The following is a 24,117-nucleotide window of genomic DNA, read 5'->3' as shown; positions in this document are numbered from 1 at the left end:
AGTTTAATAATAATTTGACAACAGTTTCTCTCCCTGCTTCCACATTATTATTTCTGGAGTCCACTAAAGACCCCTGTTGTTTCTCATTTGCTTGCTGCCCCTCTGCTGCTCGTTCAGACATGCAACCAGAATCCTTGGGTTGAATATTACACAGGATGCAGGGTCACCACCCCAAGCATAAAAGTCAGGGGCAAGCTGCCTGTCACCCCGCTCCGGTCAGCTCACTCTTAATTGGCTTGAGGTGGAACTTCCGCTCCCATCAGGGATGAAGTCCCACCTCCAAGCAGACTATCAAATCACCAGCAGCTCTCTGGCCCCAGTAGTGCTACCAGAAGCAGTGGCCACTTTTGGTACTGCAGCAAGTCCCAAAGGGAAGTGTGCTGCAATGGAGCCGGGCATGAAGGTATGTGCAGAGTATTGCCGGCGCTAGGCTGGCAACCCCTGGAGAGAGGGGTGGCGGCGAGATGGGAATTGCGGGGTTGGCCAATACCTTGGTCAGGGCTTCTGATGGGCGCAGGGGGCCCGAAAAGGAGATTCTTTCTCCCCCCACACCACTCCTTGCCTGGCCACCATCCACTAGGTTTTACCTGGCAGGCTGGACATTTGGAGCTGGCCTCCACTGCAATGAATAAAATCCAAGCAGCAACGGGAGGGAGCCGTTAAGTGGTCCACAGGCAAGCAGGCAGCCTGATGCCTACCCCACCGCTCATAAAATTTAATGTCTTTTATGCCGGGGGGGTGGAGACCCCGCATCCTGTGTAATATTCAACCCAAGGATTCTTGTTGCATGTCTGAACGATTCGCAGAGGGGCAGCAAGCAAATGAGAAACAAGAGAGGTCTTTGGCGGACTCCAGAAATAATAATGTGGAGGCACGAAGAGAAACCATTGAAACATATTACTGATGAAACACCATGGACGGGGGCTGGGGCAGGTAGACCGTGAGGATGGTACTGCTGACATCGCATCCAATTCTACTGCCCCTCCCCTCACCCTGCCTGCCGTCCCACCTTCAGGGGGCTATAAAATTTATGCCCACAAGTACACAAATAACACCAAGCTCTACTTTTGCCCAACTTTTCTTGACCACTACCATCACCCCCTGCCACACTGCCTTCATGTGTTGTCAGATTGTCAGTATTGGATGAACCAGTTTTCTCCAGTTAAATAATGGAAAGACTGACGTTACTGTCTTTGTCCCCTGCAGCAGACTTTGTACCCTCAATCAATTCTAACCCATTCACTGGCCACCATTTCAGGTTCAAATCAACAGCAACCTCCGCACCCTTTTTGTTTGCTTTTCCCAGACTTTGGGCACTGAAGCCAATTGTACTACACCTCCCTTTCTGCTGGCAGCCATCTGAAAGCAGTAACCTCAACATAAACTAGGGAATGAAATTAGAGCTAACATTTTATGAATGCTTAATATGCCATGTAGTACAATTGTCTACCAAGTCATGGGGAGAAGCCACAATTTTCATTTAAAGATTTGACATTAATACAAATAAAACCATGCATCCACATATTTTTTCAACGACAAGTTTAATTGGTAAAGTAATTATATTACTGATGAAACACAGGCTGAAACCAAAGTGTTTTGTGTAAGACTTTCTTCTAAAGTCAGTGAAGCATAGCCAACAGCAATACAATAGAACATAGGTCTATCCAAGGTATGTGTTTGGGGAAAAGGAGACCCTGACAGATCAAAATACCACCTCCAAAGGTAGAAAAGCACATAATTTGGCTTGACTTGAACATTAGGTCCAAAAGCCGACGTATTCTATACACTATCATAGCAATGCTAAATGCCACAATGGTGTGTGAATTTTTGGGAGCTGCGTTTATGTTAAGTTGTATAGTTAGAGGTAACAATGCTAATAATGGAGTGTTATTCTGAAAAAACATCTGTATTCAATAGCACACCAATATCTCGTCACAGCAACTACAGGTTGCTGCAAGCTCTGAATCAGAAATGCAAAGATCTCTAAAATACAAGGTTATATTGTTGCAATTATATTATGCAATATACATTTCTTATACATCTACCAAAAGTTAAGAAATCTTTAGTTTTAAACATTATTGGTCAAAATTTCATCTCAACTATAAATGATAATTAGATATGTGATATTAATACAAACTTACTATGTTAAAATTCAGTCCACCTCAAACGAGTCAACATTTCATCATAATGCTATTATTTAATTACGGCATCTGCACTAGCACTGAGCACATGTGCTCTTTCCTATTCATCCATTTTGCCAGTGGGCATCTTCCAGCTGTATTTGAAAATACAAATCCACTTCACACAGATAATATCCACAGTTGACTCCATTAATGGTAACACATGAAGTTCCACCACCACTGGCAAAACAACTGTGCTATAGGTAAGAACAGTTTGAGAATTTAAGAAGAAAAGTACATGCACCACCAATTTGCTCTCAAGAGATAACCATATCTAGCATTTACATGGTAGATCATTGTCATTTTTTTAATCACCTGGTAACATTAAATTGGTCTTAAGGAAACTTGATAAAATTGAAAGCTTTCTCTAACCTACTGAAGTGCAACATGTGCACACACATACTTTGGCGTACAAAGAACATTACTCGATTGTGCATGCTCATGTACATATAAATGTCAAAATGTTCCTCCCTTCTTGGGGTTAAGAAACTTGGCATAGTACCAGCTTAATTCAATAACAAAGCTTAGAGAAAATCTCTGAAAAAAATGCAGAATATAAAAAGTTTTCAATGTACGCATTAATAAAAAACTTAGTATTTCATAATTTTCAGGCACATTCACAAAAAATAGAGATATATAACTGAAATCAAGTGATAAATACAAACATTTCCCTGAAAGAGACACTTAATAATTAGGCAAGTCTTGTGTAACCAGGATTAGCACCCTTGTTGTTTAAATAAATGGCTTATTATACAGCTATGCAGGCAGTGCATTCGACACAAACTAGATGATTCATACATGGTTTAATGCACTGGTTTCATCCATCCAAACAATCCAGAGGGAAAATGGCAGCAAGTTGTTGGATAGCAGTGATCTAGCTGATGATCAGAATAGCATTCATATGTGATGTCTTCAAAAAAGTTCCAATACATGAAAGCTGAACTGAAATTGAGAAGAGTTAATTCCTCAGAGCAATTTAAGTGTAGACCAGTATCATCACAAGTTAACTATTCAGCTCACTGTAAAATTCTATATCTGGAGTGTGTGGTGATGCACATCATTTAGACATTAAAATGTCCAACATCAGCAAAGGACAATTGCTATATTATTTCCACACCATAAAACAAATAAAGGCACATGTCACAATGGAAGTTGATAGAAAGACTAATATGACTGATGGATTCTGAGGCAACTGGTAACAAAATTTGTGCTTCAATAACTGGATCAACAGCCCTTGATAATCTTCCAGATTATCAACAGCCCTTGATAATCTTCCAGATTTTTGGAGATACTGTGCAAGCAAATGTCCACTTTGTTTAGCAACATGCATTTGCATCTTCCTAATTCTGCTATGAGTTCAGGTAATTTTTCTGTTGCACTTTGCAATGAGTGCACATTGCCTTGTGCATTCACATCACAGGAGGAAGAGGAGAAGGAATTTTAAAGAATATTTTGTGAGAAAGCAAACTCTTACACAGAATACACATCTCGCAATACAATGCATTTATATGATTGTAAATATTGCACAGCAAGTTTGAAAGAAGGAAAGATGCTCACAGGAAGTTTGAAAAATAATGCAAGGAAACAATTTAAACATTTGCAACTTATGGTTTATTACCCTATAAAGCAACTGAGTACTTCCTATAAACCTGTTAGAAGGGGAACATTGTGAGTGGTTAGAGGAAAATGAGAGTGTGAGGGACCACACACCAAAAAACAGGGTTATATAAAAAATAAGTTGAACATCTTTCCTTCCTGAGGGGAGACTGAAACTGCACAAGGTGGGTATCTGGGCAGGTTGGGGAAAAAAATATCGTTGGATCGTGTGTGCTAGACATTGAAAGAATTTCTCTACAATTTTACATGCCACAGAAAAGGACAATTCCTTTGGTACTTAAGAAAAATATTCCTAACTCATTTTCTGAAATCAGTTAATTGGAATTAATTGAATTAATCAAATTACACCATCACCAACAGATGATTAATTTCATTATTACAGTATTGTGGAATGTTGCTGTGTGCAATGTAGCCACCATATTTGTCTACATAATAGTGTGATGAATTTGATGAGATGTTCCTAATCTGCAAAACCTTTTCTATTCAGGGACTTTTCAATAGATATGTATTACTGATCACAATTGATTGGAATTAAGAGCAGTTTTTCTTGTTGTACAGTTAATTAAAACATCAAGCGTGGCTAATCTCTCAACACCATAGCTAAGGAATTTTAAGTCCGTGTTTAGACATTGGCATGAGATATTCATTTACTAGTAGATTGGGTATTACTTAAGAGCAATGGAAGCAAAATGGATTTGCTTTAAAGATTTTAAAATTTAAAGGTGGTAGCCTGTATGTGCAGAATGCTGAGTGGCAGGGTCTGAAACAAGAGAAAGCATCCCATCGCTCCACATAAATTAATTTAAAAATTCAGAAAATAAATGTTTAGCTTGTCATTTAAATTTGTTTCTGCCATGCAATATATTCCACAATTAAAAAAATTATTTGATGGGATGTGGACAAGGCCAGCATTTGTTGCCTAACCCCAATTGTCCTTTAACTGAGTGGCTTGCCTTGCCATTTCAGAAGCAATTAAGAGTCAACCACATTACTGTAGGTCTGGAGTCACATGTAGGTCAGACTGGGTAAGGGCAGCAGATTCCCTTCCCTAAAGGGCATTAGTAAACCAGATAGGTTTTTAGAACAATCGACAATAGTTTCATGGTCGCTGAGTCTAACTTTCAATTATGATTTTATTAATTGAATTTAAATTCCATCAGTTGCTGTGGTGGGATTTGAAGCCATATCGTGTGGGCCTCTGGATTACTAGTCCAGTGATGTTACTACTACACCACCATCTCTCCAACAATAGCACTAGCCAAATGCGTTTGTGAAATTTATAAGAAATAGAATTAAATAACTGGTGCCTTTGTAGTCACAAAAGCAGCTGTTCTAATGCCTGCTTACCTTATAAGGAGAGGTGCAGCACTACACAGGGAAACAAAAAATTAATAGCTAGAAGACAAAGCAAAGAAACAAAAATAATAATTAGCAATGTATAGTTTGGCAAATTGATTTGTAATGCCTTGTTAAAATCAATTTACAATTTTGTAGATTCTATGCTTTTTGATTGCATGTTTGCAAAATAATGCAATGTAAAAAAAAAGTTCACTTGAAGTTTACAAGAGTAAATTATTTTCAGGCTGTAGTACACAAAGTTTTAAATGTAGCTGTTCCCACCAATTGTTAACTTTACAGTAAGTTCCTGAATCAAAGACCAACAGGACCCTCCCTAGGTTCAAACCCTGGTTGGTTCTGTCTTTGCCTTCAGCCAGGGTGGAGAAAGCAAGCCAAGCTCTGCGCCGTATTGCTATCCAGTAGCCTTTGGTGAAGCAATTATTTGCAGAAGCAAAGTGAGGACTTATTCCTTCAGCTTTGATACATCACCCAATATTACAATTATCATTCACATGTTTTGAAGATTAAATTATATATACAAAGCTCCAGAGTTAACTAACTATATCTAGTCGCCTCCTCCAAACAGCAGTTCAATCAATTTCCGGCGTGATAAATTGATTCTAACCTCTATTACCAGGAATATTTTCATTTAATGGTGACTTAAAATAAGAAACATTTCATTAGGGTACAGTTGGCCTACAGTACGGAACTGGAAGTGATGGGGTAACATTTGTCCAATGAACAGAATTGTCACTCCCATTCCATTTAAATAACTTGATAATATTCATTTCCTTGACTCATACATTTGAGAGTGGCGAAGTGTCAGGGAGATAATATTATCCTGTGTAACCTGATGAGTCACTACCTTTGGGATAAGCAAAGAAAATTTAAATCAAATATTAAAAAATTGATCATATCTCGTGGTGATGAATTAAAATTTTAAAAATCCTCAATCTTAAAGCAATATGAAACAAATCTATACACTTGTATAGCAACAGCCAAAATGCATTTTACTATACAAAACATAGTCCATATTTATCAAAGATAAAACAGGTAAAATTCTAAAAAACATAACTCCTAGAACCTTTTTGAAACTTATATGATTGCAGAATAAGGGAGTCATTCTACTCATAAGAACCAGCACCAGAAATAGCTAGATTAATCCCATTTTCCTGCTCCTTCTCTGAAGTGTCACATTCTTCAACCATTTAAATCAAATTCCTTCTTGAATGGTGAGATTAACTTGGCTTCAATATTCACTTGTGGCATTTCTTTTTAAGAAACCTTATGCACAAAGAAAACTTGTAACCTACCTTTATTCTGCTTCTCATACTAATCCCAAACTTGTGCTCTTTGCCACTGATTCACCAACCAATTGAAATAGTTTTTTTTTTCAATTATTAACTATCAAACCATTAATTCAAATAAAACACATCTATTAGATTATTTCATCTTCACAGCTCTAGTAAATATGATACTAGCTTTTCAGGTCTCTCATTATTCAAGTCAGTGCTATCATCCACTGAATCTACATTTAACTATGGCTCCTATATCCCAAGGTGCCCAAAGTGAAACTAGTACTCTGTGAACTAATCACCGCCTTGTGTAAATTTTAGATTCGCCTTCAGTATATCCAAAATGCCATTTTCCATTTATTTTTAAAAAGGTTTTTCTCACCGGCAATTTTGTTGCACCTCTGCTCTACTTTATTTAGAATATAGTTCCATTCTCTGTTCTCCTCCCTTAAAACGTACTACTTCATATTGATGTTATTCTGTGACAGCTGCAAACAATGGGACTCCCATTTTCTTACATACATTGTATCAACAGGAAATCAATTAATAGATGTCCTCTGGTAGAAAGCAAATTTTGCAGATATGTTTTAAAATTGAAAAATGTGTGCAAACTCCTGATCTTGCTCAAATTTAGTTCTTACAAATTAGTTTTCCTTTCCTAACATTTTGTCAAGCACACCTTGATTTTTCTTTCATCCTTTAATTATGTAAAATTAAAAATTCAAGTTTCTTCATTTTTTTAATTCACCTTTTAAATCCCAAGCAGTAGGCACCATTCTCCTGCCAAAAAAGCCTGGTAGGAAACGTGTTCCTAGGTGTTAGACTATTTTGCTTCCTAGCTAATCTAGATCTTAATTTTCCTTCGCTGTTGGAAACATCCCCACCCCGCCCCTAGAATGGCTAAGTGAGATTGCACTTGCAAGGGAAACTTTTACTATTTTTGCTGCAAATATTATAGGAAAAATGATATTAGAAAATTCAGTTTACATCAAGATTGTACACGTACTTTTTGCGGTCCTTATCTTTCTTGAGATTCATTTGTGGTGCAGTCTGGAATGCCTGGCCTTGAAGCAATTCAGTTGCAGCCTTCCTCTTATTGAATATACTCATCTCTTCATCCAGGACACTTTTTTTTTCATCCAATTTCTTTCTCTCTTCCTGATGCATTTTCTTTAGCTGTTCAAATTTATCTTGCAACTGCCGAAAGGTTTTTTTTAATAAAAGGTCAATAAACTCAGGTTCCACAAGATGGCAGTAAATCCCAAATATTTTCTCAGTACAGGGCCTTGCTTATAAAGTAAAACTGTGAATGATTCTTGCATACACAATCTTAGACTTCGTCACAGTTGCTGTGCGCACACATAGATTTTTGACCCCCTCTCTCCACTCCTGATTTGTTTAAATTAGTTCACTCTGTAGAGATATTGTACCACAGAAATGATTAGTTTACCTTCCCTAAATTGTCAAGCCATTCTTCACTTTTGTTTTCATTCCTCAATTGTGTAAAATTAAAAATTCAAATTTGCTTCTTAATTCTTAACTTCGTTTAAATCCCAAGAAGTGTGTACCATCTTCTGCCAAAAAGACTTGGTAGAAAACATGTTCCCAAGTGTTAGACTATGTTCCTTGCCAATCTAGATCTTAATTTTCCTTCTCTGTTAGGAACAATTTTATTTACATTAAGTCAAAAATTAAAGATGGAATTTCAAAAATAAGCACATTTTGGGCCCAAGATTTAGGTCAGTCAGGTTTAACAATAAAGGCTTAATTGCAATGATTCACCCGACAAAGCCTCTTGAATCAGCATTGTCAGTTTCTATTGCCAAAACAACAGAATCATACTACAGTTGAGAGTGAGTGTTATAAGACCTTTACATAAATTAGATCATCACTGGGCAGATACATCAGGCTAGTAAATCAGTTCAGCACCACACCCAAGAGAAAGGTTAATAGTAATTTTATATTTGGTTTAAAGCTAATGCTGGATTTAATCCTTGCGAGGACAATTATCCAATTATTTACTTACTATACCCAGTATTCTTTGCTCACAAATGCAAGTGTTTTAATAAGTATTAATATGCCAAACTTGTCCCCAGTCAAGTGCAATCCATCCAGTAAGCAATAGCAGCTAATGCATATTCAATCAGACATGCACTTCGGACATCACACAATTTCACTTTGTGCTTTCCTTTTCTCTTGCTGTAATGGTGCAGGACTGTTTCACTTGATGTCATTTTGATAATTTATTACTAAGCAACTGGTCCACCATTTATCATGTGGAATTACTCTCATTCGCTACAACAAATGAAAATTACTTAGACTACAGGTGTTTCAGATTTACACTTAAATCACAAAGATGCAATTTTTCACCACTGATTTTTAAGAAAATGATTTCAAAAGCTTTCAGGTAAAGACAAGGTTTTCATTTTTGAAGTTTTATTGCATTGCATTTTTACACCTCTTTGGAATGAAAACTGCACTACCAAATTGACTGCATTATTGATTGTTAGGAAATAAAAGTCTCTTTTGTTATATCTCTCTCATGGTAGACTCATTTTCTTTTAACTGAACTGGTATGGCAATAATCTGAATTTTCTCCAGTTTTTTGTTAAAAATTTGCTTGGAGGGTGGGGGTTCTTCCAATTGGCTGCTAACTTCAACAGAAAACTGGTGGAAACTCTTTACAAGTGAATCCAGAGTTCAGATTGAACTTCTGCCAAAGTTATAGCAGCCTAAAGGGCGAACACTCAAGGAAGTTCCATCACATTTGTCTTGTAATTATTTAACTAGGGCAGTGATGTTGTAGGTCATCCACCTAGCAACGCTCACCATAACTCTACTGAAATTCTGGTGACAACACAAATTATTTAATAACTTTGTTTTAAACTGGTCCTACTGTTTCATTGCCATGCTAACAAAGTCTGTTAGAGTTAACTTTCTTACAGTGCTGAACCTTTCTATACAGTGGAAAAATAAAGCACAGTTTGTGTTTTTTATTAGCCCTGCCTCATTTGCACTGAACTAATCTGCTTTAATTACTTCAAAACACCCCCTTTATCTGCATAACACATTAACGCTACATCTTAATGAGTCAAGTTTTTAAAAAAATATGTATTGTCAATTTTCAAAAGTTAAATTTTGATAAAGAATTTTGTTTTGTATCTTCAACTTATATTCTGTGTGGCATATCATGCCATATCCATGCCAGAGTCCAACCCTATATCCTTACTCTGTTTCCTAGTTCCCAATCAATTACTGCCGCCTTGGCCGTGAATGTGCTCCCACAACAATGTTAGGTAGGGAATGCCAAGGTATACTGTTTTTCGTTGTAACTAAGGGAATATGTCCAAATTACAATGCTGTACGACTCAGAGGTGAAGGTGCTTCGACAATGTTGGAGCTCATGGTCTTCTTGAAAGAGATTGCAGGGGAGGAAAATGTTGTATATAGGCAAATTATTGTATTCTAGTTTGATAATTAGAAATATTCTAATTTCTGTACAACATTATACTACTGCAGGTGAAGCATCCCAACACAATCTATTCCACAAAGTGGATAATGACAGAAACAAGATTTATCAGAAATTGAGCCAATTGAAAACTCCACACAGTGCTAGTCAAGCTCCTTTCAACAGGTTTGCTAAGTAGTCACTGCAACTCTACTAGCTTTGTTACTTAAGTATTATACTGCATGTGTGTACAATGTAGAATTAGAGTTTGTGCAAGCTTACATATGGTATAATTCAAATATTTCAGTACCTCCCTCTCTGCCTCTTTTAACTGAGACTCCTTTTCTTTGACTCGCATCACAAACATTTGTCTCATTTCTTCCTCCTTTCTATGAAGCTCGCCAAGAAACTCATTCCTCTTTGCTTCATATGTTTCTTGAAGGCTGGAAGAAAGTATTAACTAATTGTTTCAAAAAACCTCTGCACATCGATGTCAAAGTTATAGCCTCAATACAAATGTGCTGATTGTAGTCAGAATTTCCAACTCGTATTCCAGTCATCTCCTTATATCTAAAGATCCAACAAAGCATTTGAAAATTTAAAAACTCATAAGACGATTCCATTAACAGAAGACTTTTCACAAGTCACAACCATTCAATTGTGAAATTGAACAACTATTAATAGGATTGGCAACATTATTTTTGTATTTAGTATACTAAGAAAAAACATCTTCTGCAAGAGGTTTAATTTTTGTTTGGTAACCGATTGGCTTTAGGAAATTAGGATCAGCAGTGGATCAATAATTTTGAGGGTCTGCCACAGAAAAACATTTAAAAAACATTGTCTCAAGGATGGCAATTAACAGAATTGGAGACAAATAATAGTATAAACTCTAGCTACAAGCAAAATCATAGTTTAAAAACATGCATGCACCCTAACCGCCGAAACCGTCTGCTAGTAAAGTGTATTATATTCCACATGACAGTACTATCATCTATTATCATCTCAGTAAAGGAGTACATTTTTCAAACATGGAAGTCAATCATTATGCAGGATATGTAGTTTCTGTTGAGTATCAAGTCTGTTTAACTGGATTAAAAAATGGTGAGCAGTCAGAAGTTTCTATGAAAATTGATTGTTGGTAACATGAAATTGCATTGACTGAAACTTGCAATTTTCATTTATTGGGTGAGTTAGATGAACAATGAATGGATTTAAATTTGATAATCAGGAAAGCTTTCCAACCTATGACACGCATCAAAATCTTCCTCTTCCTACAGAGCTTTATCTTTATATGAGGCAGGCAAGAAGAATGGTTAAAAGTAATTGGACACGTTTAAGCAGATATGCTTCAGCAGTTGATATTTGTGCAAGAAGAAAAGCCCATGTAATGGGCCAGATTTTGCTTTCAGTGGCAAACAAGTGGCACCAGATGTTCATGAATATTACACAGAGGATAAAATTTATTTTGATCCCCCACCCCACTCCTCCCAAGTCCAGAGCTGGCTGGGAAGGTGATGAATGGAGAACCATCACGACCTTTCCACCCCCAATGATTAAGTCGGAGGAGAGGAAGGAACAGTTGCTAGTTCCCCTCCAAGCCACTCACAATCCTGACTTGGAACTATATCGCCATAACTTCACTGTTGCTGGGTCAAAATCCCAGCCCCCCCACTGACACTGTGGGTGTACCTACACCATGGACTGCAGCGGTTCAAGGCGGCGGTTCACCACCACCTTCTCAAGGGCAATTAGAAATAGGCAATCAGGTCTACGGTTTTGCTTGAACCAGGACCAGCAGAATGTTGTGCATGTTCTTCAATGTTCTATACAAAATAAATGCTCTTCATGAGGATATAACTTTCAGAGCGCTAAAGCTGCTAATGGTAGCAGGTAGGACAAATTAGCTTAAACACTCTTCTGTTATCAACCTAACCATCTCATTTCAAGTAATTTGCAAAAGCAGTACATAAGAAAAACTGCGTACAAATTAACTTAAATGACTACACCAAAGAAGTACTGTTAAGTATTTGTGCGTTGAGTAATAACAAACCTGTTTTACCTAGTTTTAAAAAAAAATGTTGAACAGTTAGTAGTTACAATCAAAGTTGATTATTGGTAACTAAGAACCTCAAAAGGAGCATAGGCAGAAACCCAAAATTTCTCAGTCATTTGGTGCAGTAGATATAAGATCCTTGGGGTAATCAGATTCAATGTAGTCAACTTTATGCTTGTAATTGAGAGAGGTCGTAACTTGAGAAAAGTGGGTAAACGATTATATTATTTGGCTTTCCTTGATGCTGACATTGACCTTACAAGCCATCTCTTACAGCACAGAAATATAAAATTCATACTGGAGTCATTATTTCCCACTAGAGACCAAATAACCCTCGATGTTTTCATCAGGTAAAAGAAATGGTATTAAACCAAAAGTGCCCAATATAAATTGCTGACTAGCTCCTGGGTGTCATTCTATGCTGTTGACCAACTTGAGTGAGATGGACCAGTTTGAACAATATGGGTCAAGGTTTGGAAATAGGTCTCCTGTCCATTCTTTTGCTCATTGCCACAATATTGCAGAGAGAGGGGGCCCTCAGATACAGAATATTAAAGTATAAAATGAGGGCTTATTTTTTTTTTTAAAGGTGCAGCCACACATCATTTTTGCTACACGCGCCAATTTTAGTAGAAAACACCTTACATACATTCACACAATATTGATAAAATGTACTTCCTGTGCATAGTTACTTAAAACAGCTATCACCCTTAAGTAACCAAGAACTCAAATATCGCGAAAATACGCAGTTTTTTGTCATACTATTTGAGCAACAAATGCCCAAAGATGTTAAAATATTCATGCATACACCATGTCAATCGTAATATCACATATCACTTCCTATGATAGCAAATTTCACAGGCCTCATCTCAGATTGTGGGTTCAAGCCCTATTCCATGACTTGAGTAAATAATCTTGGTTTATAATGCAGCAGTACTGCACCTGCGGTGTCAAAAGTTCCACCTTTCAGATTAGGTGTCTCGTCTGCCCTCTCAAGTAGAAGAGATCCCATGCCAGTATTCCAAAAAAGATATCAGCCTTGACTCAGTGGTAGCATTCCTGCCTCTGTGTCAGAGGCTGTGGGTCCAAGCTCCACTTGAGAACTTCGAGTCCATCAGACTGGTGCTTCAGTGCAGTTCTGAGGGAGCACTACACAGAGGTGCTGTTTTTCAGATAAGACCCATTCGTCCTCAGGTGCATGTAAAGATCCCATAGTGCAAATTTAAGTAGAGCTGGGGACCTTTCCTGGTGTACTGGCTAATATTTAACCCTCAACCAATATCACCAAAAAAAAAAAATGAACTAGTAATTTATCTCTGCCTTCTGTGGCCATTTGCTGTGCACCAATTGGCTGCCATGTTTCCCTAAATTGCAATAGCAAATACACTTTGAAGTGCTTAATTGACTATAAAGTGCTTTGGGATGCTCCAAGGTCATGGAAGCCCTAAAGTCCTTTCCATTAAGAGCAGAGGATTTTTCCCTCAATGTCCTGGCCAGTATTTATCCCACAGTCAACACAATTAAAACTGGTTGTTTAGTTGTACAGAACTCAAGTATTGCTGAAAAAAGTCATCTTGTCGAAGCTTTTTGTCTTGCACTCATCAGGACAAGCGCAAGGATACCAATGTCAGGGGAAGCAACAACTTTATACTATATGAGACGAGTGTGCTGATTGATCGGCAAGTGGATCTGATTGGTAGAGGTGTTGCCATGGAGAATGCATCAGTTAATGGTGACTAACAGTTAACTGCCAAGCATTGTTTGAAATTTAAACCAGGCAGCTTGACTTGGATTGGTCAAGGCACTGCCCTGAGGAATGAACCAGCAAATGGCTATCACTTTATTTGTTTTAGCTGAAACAGGCACAATGCGTGTACACGTTCTTTTTGTCTGCAAAGAACAGGGCCCTGTGTATTAATATACATAGCTTCCAGTACACACAAATGCACCACATGGTTGGGCAAATTGTTACAATCAGTTTTGAACAAGTTTTCTGGATACACGGTGAAGGGTTCCTTCACATTTGCGAAGACAATACAGGACTTGCATATCGATAGCAATGCTGTGTCCATGCGCTCATTTGACATTGCCAGCCTATTCACCAATGTTCCACTTAAGGAAGCCATAGATATTTGCACTGCAGCATTATATCATGGTGATCTAGATCTGCCACCATTGAGTGAACCAGTATTCACTGAGATTATGAATTCGGCAATTGGCGCAGTTCAGTTCAGCTTTAACGACACCGTGTATGCCCAAATAGATAGTGTTGCCATGGTATCCCCTCTAGGTCCAACTCTCGCAAACATCTTTGTTGGGTTCCATGAGAAAGATGTCTTCAATGGAATAACACCAAACCTCCTACACTTGCGTATTTCTGATACGTGAATGATGTTTACTATACCTAAGTCCGTAGCAGTATGCAATAATTTCACTGCATGTCTTAATGGACTCCATCCTGCACTCAAATTCACCTTTGAAATGGAGCAGTCAAATGAACACCCTTTTCTTGACATGCTAGTTGAGAAATTTGCCAGGGGATTCTCTACCACGTTCTACCACAAGCCTACCTTCACTGGTTAATATATGCGCTGGGATTATTACAGTTCTACACACAGATTGGCCTTATCGGCAACCTCGTAAATAGGGTCCGAGCCATTGTTCACCATGAAAGCTTTATGCTGAAAGAGGGCACATCAAAGACATCCTGCGGGATAATAGCTACCTTGATCAGATCATTTCACGGTGTATATCGTGCAAATTCATGAATGGGCCTAAGGCCGTCACTTTCGTCTACCTCAGATTACCCTGGAAGGGTATGGTATCGCAAATATTTGAGCAACAGGTGAACCTAGCTGTTTCATGCTGCTACTATGCAGTAGCAACATGAGTGGTATTTGCCACTAACAGGATGCTGCCGTCACGCCAAAAAGGCATTCTGCCTATCAAACAAATGAGTAATGTGGTATATGAATTTCAGTGCCAGTGTGATGCTAGGAATGTAGGCCGTACACCCCAAAGACTGGCGGATTGTATCGAACAGCATACAATCTTCTGCTGTTTGCAACGGGCAAGGTACAGATCGTACCCAACCAGCCCATGCTTTCAAAACTCAAAACAGTGTCCAACAATAGATGTGATTCCGTGATTGGATAACATTTGCTACATAATCCTCAGTGTACTAAAAATTACCCTGACAACCAATTTAAGATAGTCAGTCGGGCTCGCAGCATGGTGCATTTGCGTATACTGGAAGCTACTTATATAAATACACAGGGCCCTGTTCTTTGCAGACAGAAAGAATATGTACACACACCTTTCAGCTAAAACAAAATAAGTGATAGCCATTTGCTGGTTCATTCCTCAGGGTAATGCTTTGGCCAATCAAAGTCAAGCTGCCTGGTTTAAATTTCAAAAAATGTTTGGCAGTTAACTGTCAGTCACCATTAACTGGTGCATTCTCCATGGCAACACCTCTACCAGAGTCCACTTGCCAATCAATCAGCACTGTCTTCTCATACAGTATAAAGTCGCTGCTTCTCCTGACATTGGTATTCTTGCAATTGCCCTGATGAATGCAAGATGAAAGGCTTCGACAAAATGTCTTTTTTTCAGCAAAACATAATTAAAACTGCTTAATTGGTCATTTATAATATCGCTGTTTGTGAGGCTCGAGAGATATCTTTACACAGATGATTGTTACAGCATCGAGAGCTTTGTCACTGAAAATTATGAGGCAGAGAGAGACCATTGCACTTTTAAGACAAAAGCTGAATACTCAAAGCAGAGGAAGACACAAAGCTATTTTGTACCTGACTGGCTTGTTATTTGGATCTGTGTCTTTGAATCCCATCTCTTCTAACTTGCAGCGACGGTACAGCTCATAATGCCGTGTGTGGGTCTGTTCTCTCAAGTCTTCCATGTTCACACAAACGAGCATCTCTCGCAGCTTCACAAAGTCACTGTGGTTCTCATTTTCAACTGAGGCAAATTTGAACAATGTTCATTTTGTTTTATTTAAAAGTCTTGAAAATAAATTATCCATTTGTGGGCACAAAATTCAAAGTTTACTTACTCCTTAAGTTTCAAAAAAATTCATTGCCCTGTCAGAGGTTAGACTTTAGTGCACAAAGGCATCGGTAGTGTCACTGAAATTGTGTCAGGAGTTAGAAGCTTTCTGAAAAACCCATAAGGCTCTCTAATGACAGGCCACAGTGATCAATTAATAGGTGAATAGATGATTATTCCTAACCCAAGCACATGTAGCTCAAATGCATCCTCATTTCATTTAATTATTTATTATTTTTTGAGGCAAGGAGGCACTCTCATTGTATCAGAATAATACCTGAACTTGAACCATTCAATATAGGTTCCTGTTGATCACCTCTGATCTGCAGCATTTCAAGAAACAGACTTTAAATCTTTTAACGTTGAGGAATGAGCCAAGGAGTTTGGTGCTGACTGTACAATTGAGGTTAGATTGCTTTCAAAGAAAATCACACCATTCACTGACCTATCTAAAGTGTTTTAACTCCATCTTGCCAATGCCAACAGCACAGGTGAAGAAAGGTGGTTTATTCTGCAGAAGAGGTCATGCACAATCCCTCCACTTTGCAAAAGTGACAGAGAAAGAAAATTCTTCTTTAAAAGTTCAGATTGGGGAAAAAAGAATTAGCCTTAATCATCCATGTTTTTGATAATTTGTTGATAAACAAGCACAGCTCACAAATAATAGCTGCGTGAAAATTACGACAGATTACGCATAGCGTTGAAGAAACACTATCACTTTATCTACCAGCTGGAAAGATTAGCTCCAAGTGTTGGGCAGTCTGATGCAGCTGTCTTACCTTCCCTCCTTCTAATCCTTGTGGGACAGTACAATAGGAATTTCAGAAAACAGAACAATGCTTCATACTGCAAGAAAGCAGCAGTTACATTATTTCAACAACAGCAACTCTTCTTCGGTATTGACAATCCCATACCCCAGATACACACAATTCCCTAATCCAACCAGGCAGGACATTGTTGACTATACATCTGCACGTGTGCAGGAAGTGATTCCCTCTCGTATTCCGGTGTCAATAGATGCAGCCTAAACAATAAGATACCAGCCCAGGTGCTAAAGTTCGTACAAAGAAAGATTTAAAAAGGCATCTTCACAATTGCCAAAATTGTGAATTAAAATTGTCTTTGTGCTTTGTAAATCTATCTCAGAATCCTGGCTTAAGCAATTCACACATTTAGGACAAAGCAAAACTGAGAGAGCCTTGTTCACAAAGCCCATTTTGAAATCCTTTTTCTAAGAAATGTAAATAGTTTCAACAAACACCGTCTATTCAAGATGATTTCAATTTGGACTATTGGGTAAGCATCAACAAATGGCAGTCTTCGCAGAAATAATCAATAGTTATGATAACAGTATCCTAGGGTAGACTTTGCACCTAACATTTAAGCAATAAACAAATAGAAGCAAGCCATCCACTGATTAAAAAAACAAAATAGTGTACATATTGGGAATCTTAAATGAAAACAGAAAATGCTGAAAACACTCAGGATAGGCAACATCTGTGGAGAGAGAAAGAGTTAACTTTTCAGCTTGATGACTATTCTGCTGGATCTACTGAGTATTTCCAGCATTTTCCGATTTTATATCTACCACTAAACTGGGCAACTACAGAACAAACATGGTTGTATATCCCATCTTCCATCAATACAGAGCAACAGGCAGCAGGTCGCTCCAAGAATACATTCAACAGGCAATTTAATCCTGCTGCAATGCTGGAACAGCTAAATACAAATTCCCCAAAAAACCTGCTCTGAAACAAAATAGATCCTTCTGCCTTCATAGCCATATCACCACCTCCTTCCAAGAAAACCAGAATCCAGCTGACAGTACTGAAGAAATTTAGAAAAGAAAACATATGAATGGGGCAAATTTCAGTTTATTTGGATACAACCTTCTATTGCCCTATAACTCCTAACAAAATAATAGTCGGTTTGAGGAAAAGGTGAACTGATTATTTAAATGAAATATTGTTGAGTAAGTATTATATTGTTAAGTATTTTATTATGTTTCAGCCTGTACCCAAATGGCAGGTAGGTAATTAATGGGATAAATAGTTAAAACCATTACAGATTGATTTGTCCTTTTCCTTTTTGGGCTAATGGTCCAAATAGTAAAATGGTGGTAAAGAGAGCAATGTGGCCAATTAAGGACCAAAAGGAGATTTACAGACAGGGGCAGAAGGCATGGTGGAGGTACTAAATAAGTACTTTGCATCTGTCTTTACCAAGGAAGAAGATACTGCCCAAGTAGTAGGGAAAGGGGAGGTAGTTGAAATGATGGATGGGCTAAAACTGACAGACGAAGAGTTATTAGAAAGGTTGGCTGCACTTGAAGTTGGTAAGTCACCAGGACTGGATCAGATGCATCTGAGGATATTGAGGGAGGTAAGCGTGAAAACTGTGGAGGCACTGACCATAATCTTCCAATCTTCTTCAGATATAGGGAGGCGCCAGAGGACTGGAGAATTGCAAATGTTACACTCTTTTTTTGAACAAGGGTTTAAGGAAACCCCAGCAACTGTAGGCCAGTCAGTTTAACCTCGGTAGTGAGAAAGTTTTTAGAAACAATAATCCGGGACGAAACTAACAATTACTTGGACATTGGATTTAAGGGAAAATCATGCTTAGCTAACTGATGGAGTGTTTTGATGAGGTAACAGAGAGGGTTGATGAGGGTAATGCGGTTAATGTGGTGTACATGGACTTCCAAAAGCCCCACATAGACTTGCCAAAGTTGAAGCCCATGGAATATAGTTCAGTTGCACATTTTGAACAGTTTCTTTCAATCTTTCCCACTATACCTTTCAGTTCATTTACTCAATTAACCTTAGCCATCTCTCCTCTCATAATTAAGTAATTGGCTTTAAGTTTAAGATTCTTATCTGGGATTGGAGCATGTGCTTGCTTAATATGCAATTCAATTGTATTACAATCACTTATTTTCCTTGTGGACAATATCTTCATATGAGATTACTAACTAAACCTGTCTCATCACACAATACAAGATCTAAAAAAGCCTATCCCTAGTTGATTTCATGACATATTCTTCCAAGAAACTATAAAAGGAAAGCATCCTACAAACACACCTGCCAAACTACCTATGCCAATTTGATTTGTTCAGTCTACATGAAGATTAAAAATGCCCCATGATTGTTACATTGCCTTTGTTACAAGTTCCAATATTTCCTGCTTAATGCTCGGTCCAATGATATAACTACTATTAGTAGACCTACAAACTACTCCCGCCAAAGTTTTCTGTCCCTCATTATTCTATTATCCACCCATATGCTACTTCATGAACTTCTGAGCCAAGATCTTTTCTTACAACTATCTTTGCGTCATCCTTTACTATCAGGGCTGCTACTCCTTTTCCATTCTGTCTTTTCAAAATGTTGTTTACTCTGGAATTTTTATTTCTCAGCCTTGGTCACCTTGTAACCATGGGCAGGATATTTAGGTGCAAGTGCGATCGGCAGGCCTGGGAGCAGCTGGGGAACGGACCGCTGACTGCGATTTTACGCTGGCTGGTCAATTAACGGCCAGCAAGCGTGAAGCGAGCGCTGGAATGCTCAGCGCTGCCGGGGTGGGGGCAGGAGGAAGGCGGGCGCTGACTTAAGTGTGGGCACGGGCGAGTGCGGAATGAAAGTTCCCTGAAGGCAGAAAGCTGCCTCAGGGAGCTGAAGGCTTCAAAAGTATTAAATAAAAATTTTAAAATCAGAACAAAAATGTCCATGCATCATAGACAGTCACCTGAACATATACATTATAACAATTTTTTTAATTTAATAATGGAAATTTCATCCTGCCCTTGGATGAGGTTTCCTGAAAAATGTAAAAGCCGCCTGGCCGATTTGCCAGTCCACAAACCATAAGGTTGGGCGGATCACAAAAAATCAGGGACAATTACAACTTTAATGGGCTTAATTGCCCTCTTAATTGTCGGCGAGCAAGACTTTTGCACGCGCTTGCCGACCGGAATATCGCAGGAGCGCAGGATGATATCGGGATGCTTGCCTGACGTCATTGCACTTATTTTACGCTTGAGCGGGTCAATTGTGCCCACACACAAACCTGAAAATTCTGCCCCATGTCTCTGTAACGGTGATTAGATCTAAACCATTTATCTATTTGTGTCACTAGATCTAAACCATTGGTCTATTTGTGTCACTAGTTCATGTATTTTATTACATATACTCGGCTCTCTAATTTGCATGCACTTGCTCTTTTACCCCCATTTCATCTTCAGCACATCCAAAATAAAAACTAACAGAAATCATAGATTAGTTCTATTTAGCTAAATAGCTTGTGAAGCAGGTAATTTCTCCTTACTCCCAAGTTGTATCCGCCAAAATATTTTTTTTATTATTGCAATTCTTTTTCTGTTCTTACCTTGTACAACTCCCCATGGATATTGCCGAGCTTTAACCATTTTGTTCCCAACTTTCACTTCCTCTGTACTTCCAATTACAGCGAATGGTAGATGCCCCTAAATTTCAAGATACAAAAAAAATCTATTCTAGCAAGCTGCATAGGAACACAGCATTCTAAGATCTGATATTCTGTTTGAATTCAGCATGGTAGACACTTTTCCTTTTAAAATTAGATGTTTCATTTGTCCTAACATATGTTGCATTGTTCCACAATAACGTATGACTGAAGTTTAATAGAAATTTTAAAATATAAATTACTTTCAACTATTTAAGCTACCATTTGACAAAAATGCTGCTCCTTTGATAACAGAAAAATTTACTCAAGCAGTCAAATCAGTTAATCAGTGCTGAAAGTGGCTAGATAATTTGACTAGATGACACAACAATAAGATTTCACTTGCAACTCTAATTCAAATACTCAAACAGTTAAGAGTTTTCTTCAATGGTTGACTCACTAATTCAATGTAGCTTTATATACTAGAACAATTTGCATTAAAATACTTACGTTCATGGTTGAATTAATTTTTGCAACCGTTTCATCATCAATTGGAAACTGATAGATTTGTACCCCATTGCTGACCAGTTCACTCATTATTTTGATTTTAAACTTATGAAGCTCATTTTTGGCGATAGTGTCTGCCTTTGCAATAACTGGAATGATGTTCACCTGTGCAAACAAAAAAGAAAATCACATTAGAATTCATTCCCTCAGTGTTTATTTTAAAACAATCTAAAGTTAGAATTCAGCATGTTTATTAGTAAATTAAACAATAGAATAAAAAGCATCTCTCGACTGTGCAAAAACTCAAGTGGACATTGTTGCTTATCTATTTGTCTCACATTATACTTGACTTTGTAGCATTTGAAGCTCCACTGCCCTGTCATTTTACTAATCAATGCTCGTGTTAAAGTGGAAAAAATTACAATGAGGAACCTATGGTTGCATTTTCATTTTGCATTTATACGCATTAACTTTATTGGGAGTACACCTATAGCAAATGCATCACCAACTGAGTTACACAACCATTTAGATGTGTAACACTAAATTTTCTTCAGTATCGACTACAACTAACAGTTTGTAAATACATGATTTGTCATACTTTTTAAAAAGAAATCCAGTTGGAAAGTTAACCCATCTGCTTCTCAGCTCAATGTTCTTTGAATAAATCTTAAAATTAATATTTTCATTTAAAATTTATTTTAATGCAGGAATGCAACTCCAGTCTATGGATAGTTAGTGTAACAGGAGTTTCTTGATCACTGGGTGGCTAGGTATCCTCAAGGGACCTCAAGACTAGTCTATCACGGGGCTTCTTAACCAGGATGCCCATGAAAAGGTTTCAAGGAGTCTGCTTTAAATAACCTACAGAATTTAAGAGAGTCAGATTTTTGAAAGCTAGAGAAAAAAACCACCATTGCGTACATGTAGGATCAAGCTGAACAAACTGGCAGCTTTGGCCTCGAGTCAGACACTTAAAAGGAGCAAAGAAATGATCAGCAGTGGATGCTGCAAGGAGGAAAGGAGCTGCTGGGGATCAAAGGGCAAGTTGCTGTCTTTGTGGAGGAAAAAGCACGGAATGCCAACATTAGGAAACTTAGAGTTGACATTTACCATTAGCAAAACTGAAACAGTTTACAAACTAATTTAAATATTCTATGCTGTCTAATTTTCCCCCCACTTCCATGTTCTCTCCTGCTGCCTTCAGTGCTGAGTCACACTGCAGTAACTACAAGGGTGTTTGGTTGCCCGTTGGTGCCTTGCCTCAATAATTCTTTACTTGTGAGCCTATACCTTGAATGTTAGCCGTCTTGCTCTAAAGGAGAATATCATAAGCAGGCCTTATTGTTCACACCGAATGTTGGCCTCCAGCTAGAATTTCAACCTTCCAGGATTGTCCTGGAGTTGCCAGGAATAAAACATTGTCTGGACACTGTGGTGGGCAATTTGGGGCAGGGCTGGGGGGGGAAAAAGAAATAAAATCAGTATTTCTACTGGCTATTTGGGTCTAATGCATCCCCCAAACAAATGACAACTGTGGTGACATACAAATTAATTGTGTTTGAGAACGAAAAAATGTTACTCAAAATTTTGGACTCTCAACACACATCCAGACATAAGAATAAGTGTTCTGTGCTTCCTAATGCCCCAGCAGTCGATGTAAGAGTAAAGATTTTGGATTAAATAAAATTAGGCAAATTAAAAATCATTTGTGGATTGAAACAAGCTAACATCCTTCCCTCATCATAGACACTTATCTATGCAGAACTAAAAGAAAATCAGAATATTATTATTACCAGCTTTATTCTACTATGAACTGTTCTGGTAGTATAATGAATTTTCTAACAGTTCCTTTGTCATTTCCCATCCCCCCACCCCAAAAAGACCAATTATTCTTCCCACAATCACTCTAGAACAATTCAGGCAAGTGGCATGTTTCCAGGATTTGCCTACAGTACTTTTCAATTGTCTGGTTGGAGGTGGAAATGGGCACTTTCATTTTTCCTTTCTATTGGGAAACAAAGGGCTCTGTTTGTTGATAATTCACCGCAGAAACTGCAAAATTTATTGAATTTAGTAAATCACAAGCAAAATCCTACATATTTCATCCTTGATACAACTTGGAGATTGAACATGCAATTCTAGCTCAAATAGGCTATGAGGTCAGGTCAAGCTACAATTAGAAAGGGAATTTATATGGGCGGAGATTTCCAAGTAATATGAAAAACATACATTCAATATTGTTTCAAAGCGCAAGAATTCAGTGGGTAAGTTTTGACGACAACCCGGTATTTCTTAGTTCTGCATAAAATATGCTTCTCAAGTGTTGTTTCAGAAATAGTAGACACATTATTAAAGCGATTTTGCATGTCTCAAGCCAAAACTTTCAATTAAAATCAGTACATACCAGCAACTCCTCTGCATACTTACACATGTACAGCAAGTAGAAACTGATCCAATAATTCAGATAGCCAAACTCGTTCTGAAGTAAGCCAATGGGTCATAACATTATCACCACAAACAGGTTTACAGAGAAACCAGCACAGAAACCCATTTGGTTCAATTGGTCTATGTTAGTGTTTAGACTCCACGTAGGCCTCCTGCCACTCTAATCATCTCTTCCTAGCTGCTCTCGTATCCCTATTTCCTTCTCATATACCTCAAACTATACCTTAACTGCATCAACATTATCTGCTTTAACTACTCCGGGTGATAGCAAGTTCTACATTCTTAACACACTATCTAAAGAAATTTCTCCAGTTCTTTATTTGATCTGCTAGTGACCATCTTCTATTTATACTCCCATCACCCACTACTGGAAATGGTTGCTCCACATCTGTGATGTCAAACCCCTTCCTAATTTTAAAGGCTTTAGAAGGTCTCCTCCTCGTCTCCTCTTTTCCAAAAATATGTCCTAGATTGCTCAACCTTTCCTGATAGCTGCAACCTCTCAATTCTGTTAATCTTTTCTGCATTTTCTCCAATGCTTCAATATCCTTTCTGGAGTAATGTCTGCTCTCCATAAAGGTGCAGTCTAATAAAGAATGTAACACTATCTCCCTGTTTTTGTATTCTATTCGTAGAGAAACTTCATTTCCACTACTTCCAGTTGTTTTACTATGTACTGCTACATTTAACAATTTATGTACAGTATCTGGTAATTTCTTATCTTCCAAGGGCCTCTTTAAC

The 24,117-nt window shown here is 38.0% G+C and overlaps 1 protein-coding gene across 1 annotated transcript in view; it reads right to left on the bottom strand.

Annotated features, from left to right (window-relative positions):
• Nucleotides 1-1,681: 1,681 nt before the first annotated feature.
• septin10 (septin 10) overlaps nt 1,682-24,117 on the bottom strand; it is a 50,144-nt gene continuing 27,708 nt past the window's right edge. The window contains exons 5-11 of the mRNA XM_078545550.1: nt 20,935-21,096; nt 20,389-20,485; nt 15,747-15,915; nt 10,189-10,321; nt 7,437-7,627; nt 5,145-5,192; nt 1,682-3,122 (exon numbers count right to left, since the gene is read on the bottom strand). Of these exons, the coding sequence (XP_078401676.1) occupies nt 5,186-5,192; nt 7,437-7,627; nt 10,189-10,321; nt 15,747-15,915; nt 20,389-20,485; nt 20,935-21,096 (759 nt within the window). The 3' untranslated portion in view covers nt 1,682-3,122; nt 5,145-5,185. The remainder of the gene's footprint in view (nt 3,123-5,144; nt 5,193-7,436; nt 7,628-10,188; nt 10,322-15,746; nt 15,916-20,388; nt 20,486-20,934; nt 21,097-24,117) is intronic.

Source organism: Cetorhinus maximus, chromosome 7 (genome assembly GCF_964194155.1).
Source record: "Cetorhinus maximus chromosome 7, sCetMax3.hap1.1, whole genome shotgun sequence".
NCBI classification, from domain to species: domain Eukaryota; kingdom Metazoa; phylum Chordata; class Chondrichthyes; order Lamniformes; family Cetorhinidae; genus Cetorhinus; species Cetorhinus maximus.
The sequence above is the reverse complement of the archived record's forward strand: the minus strand, read 5'-3'. Positions and strand labels throughout refer to the sequence as shown.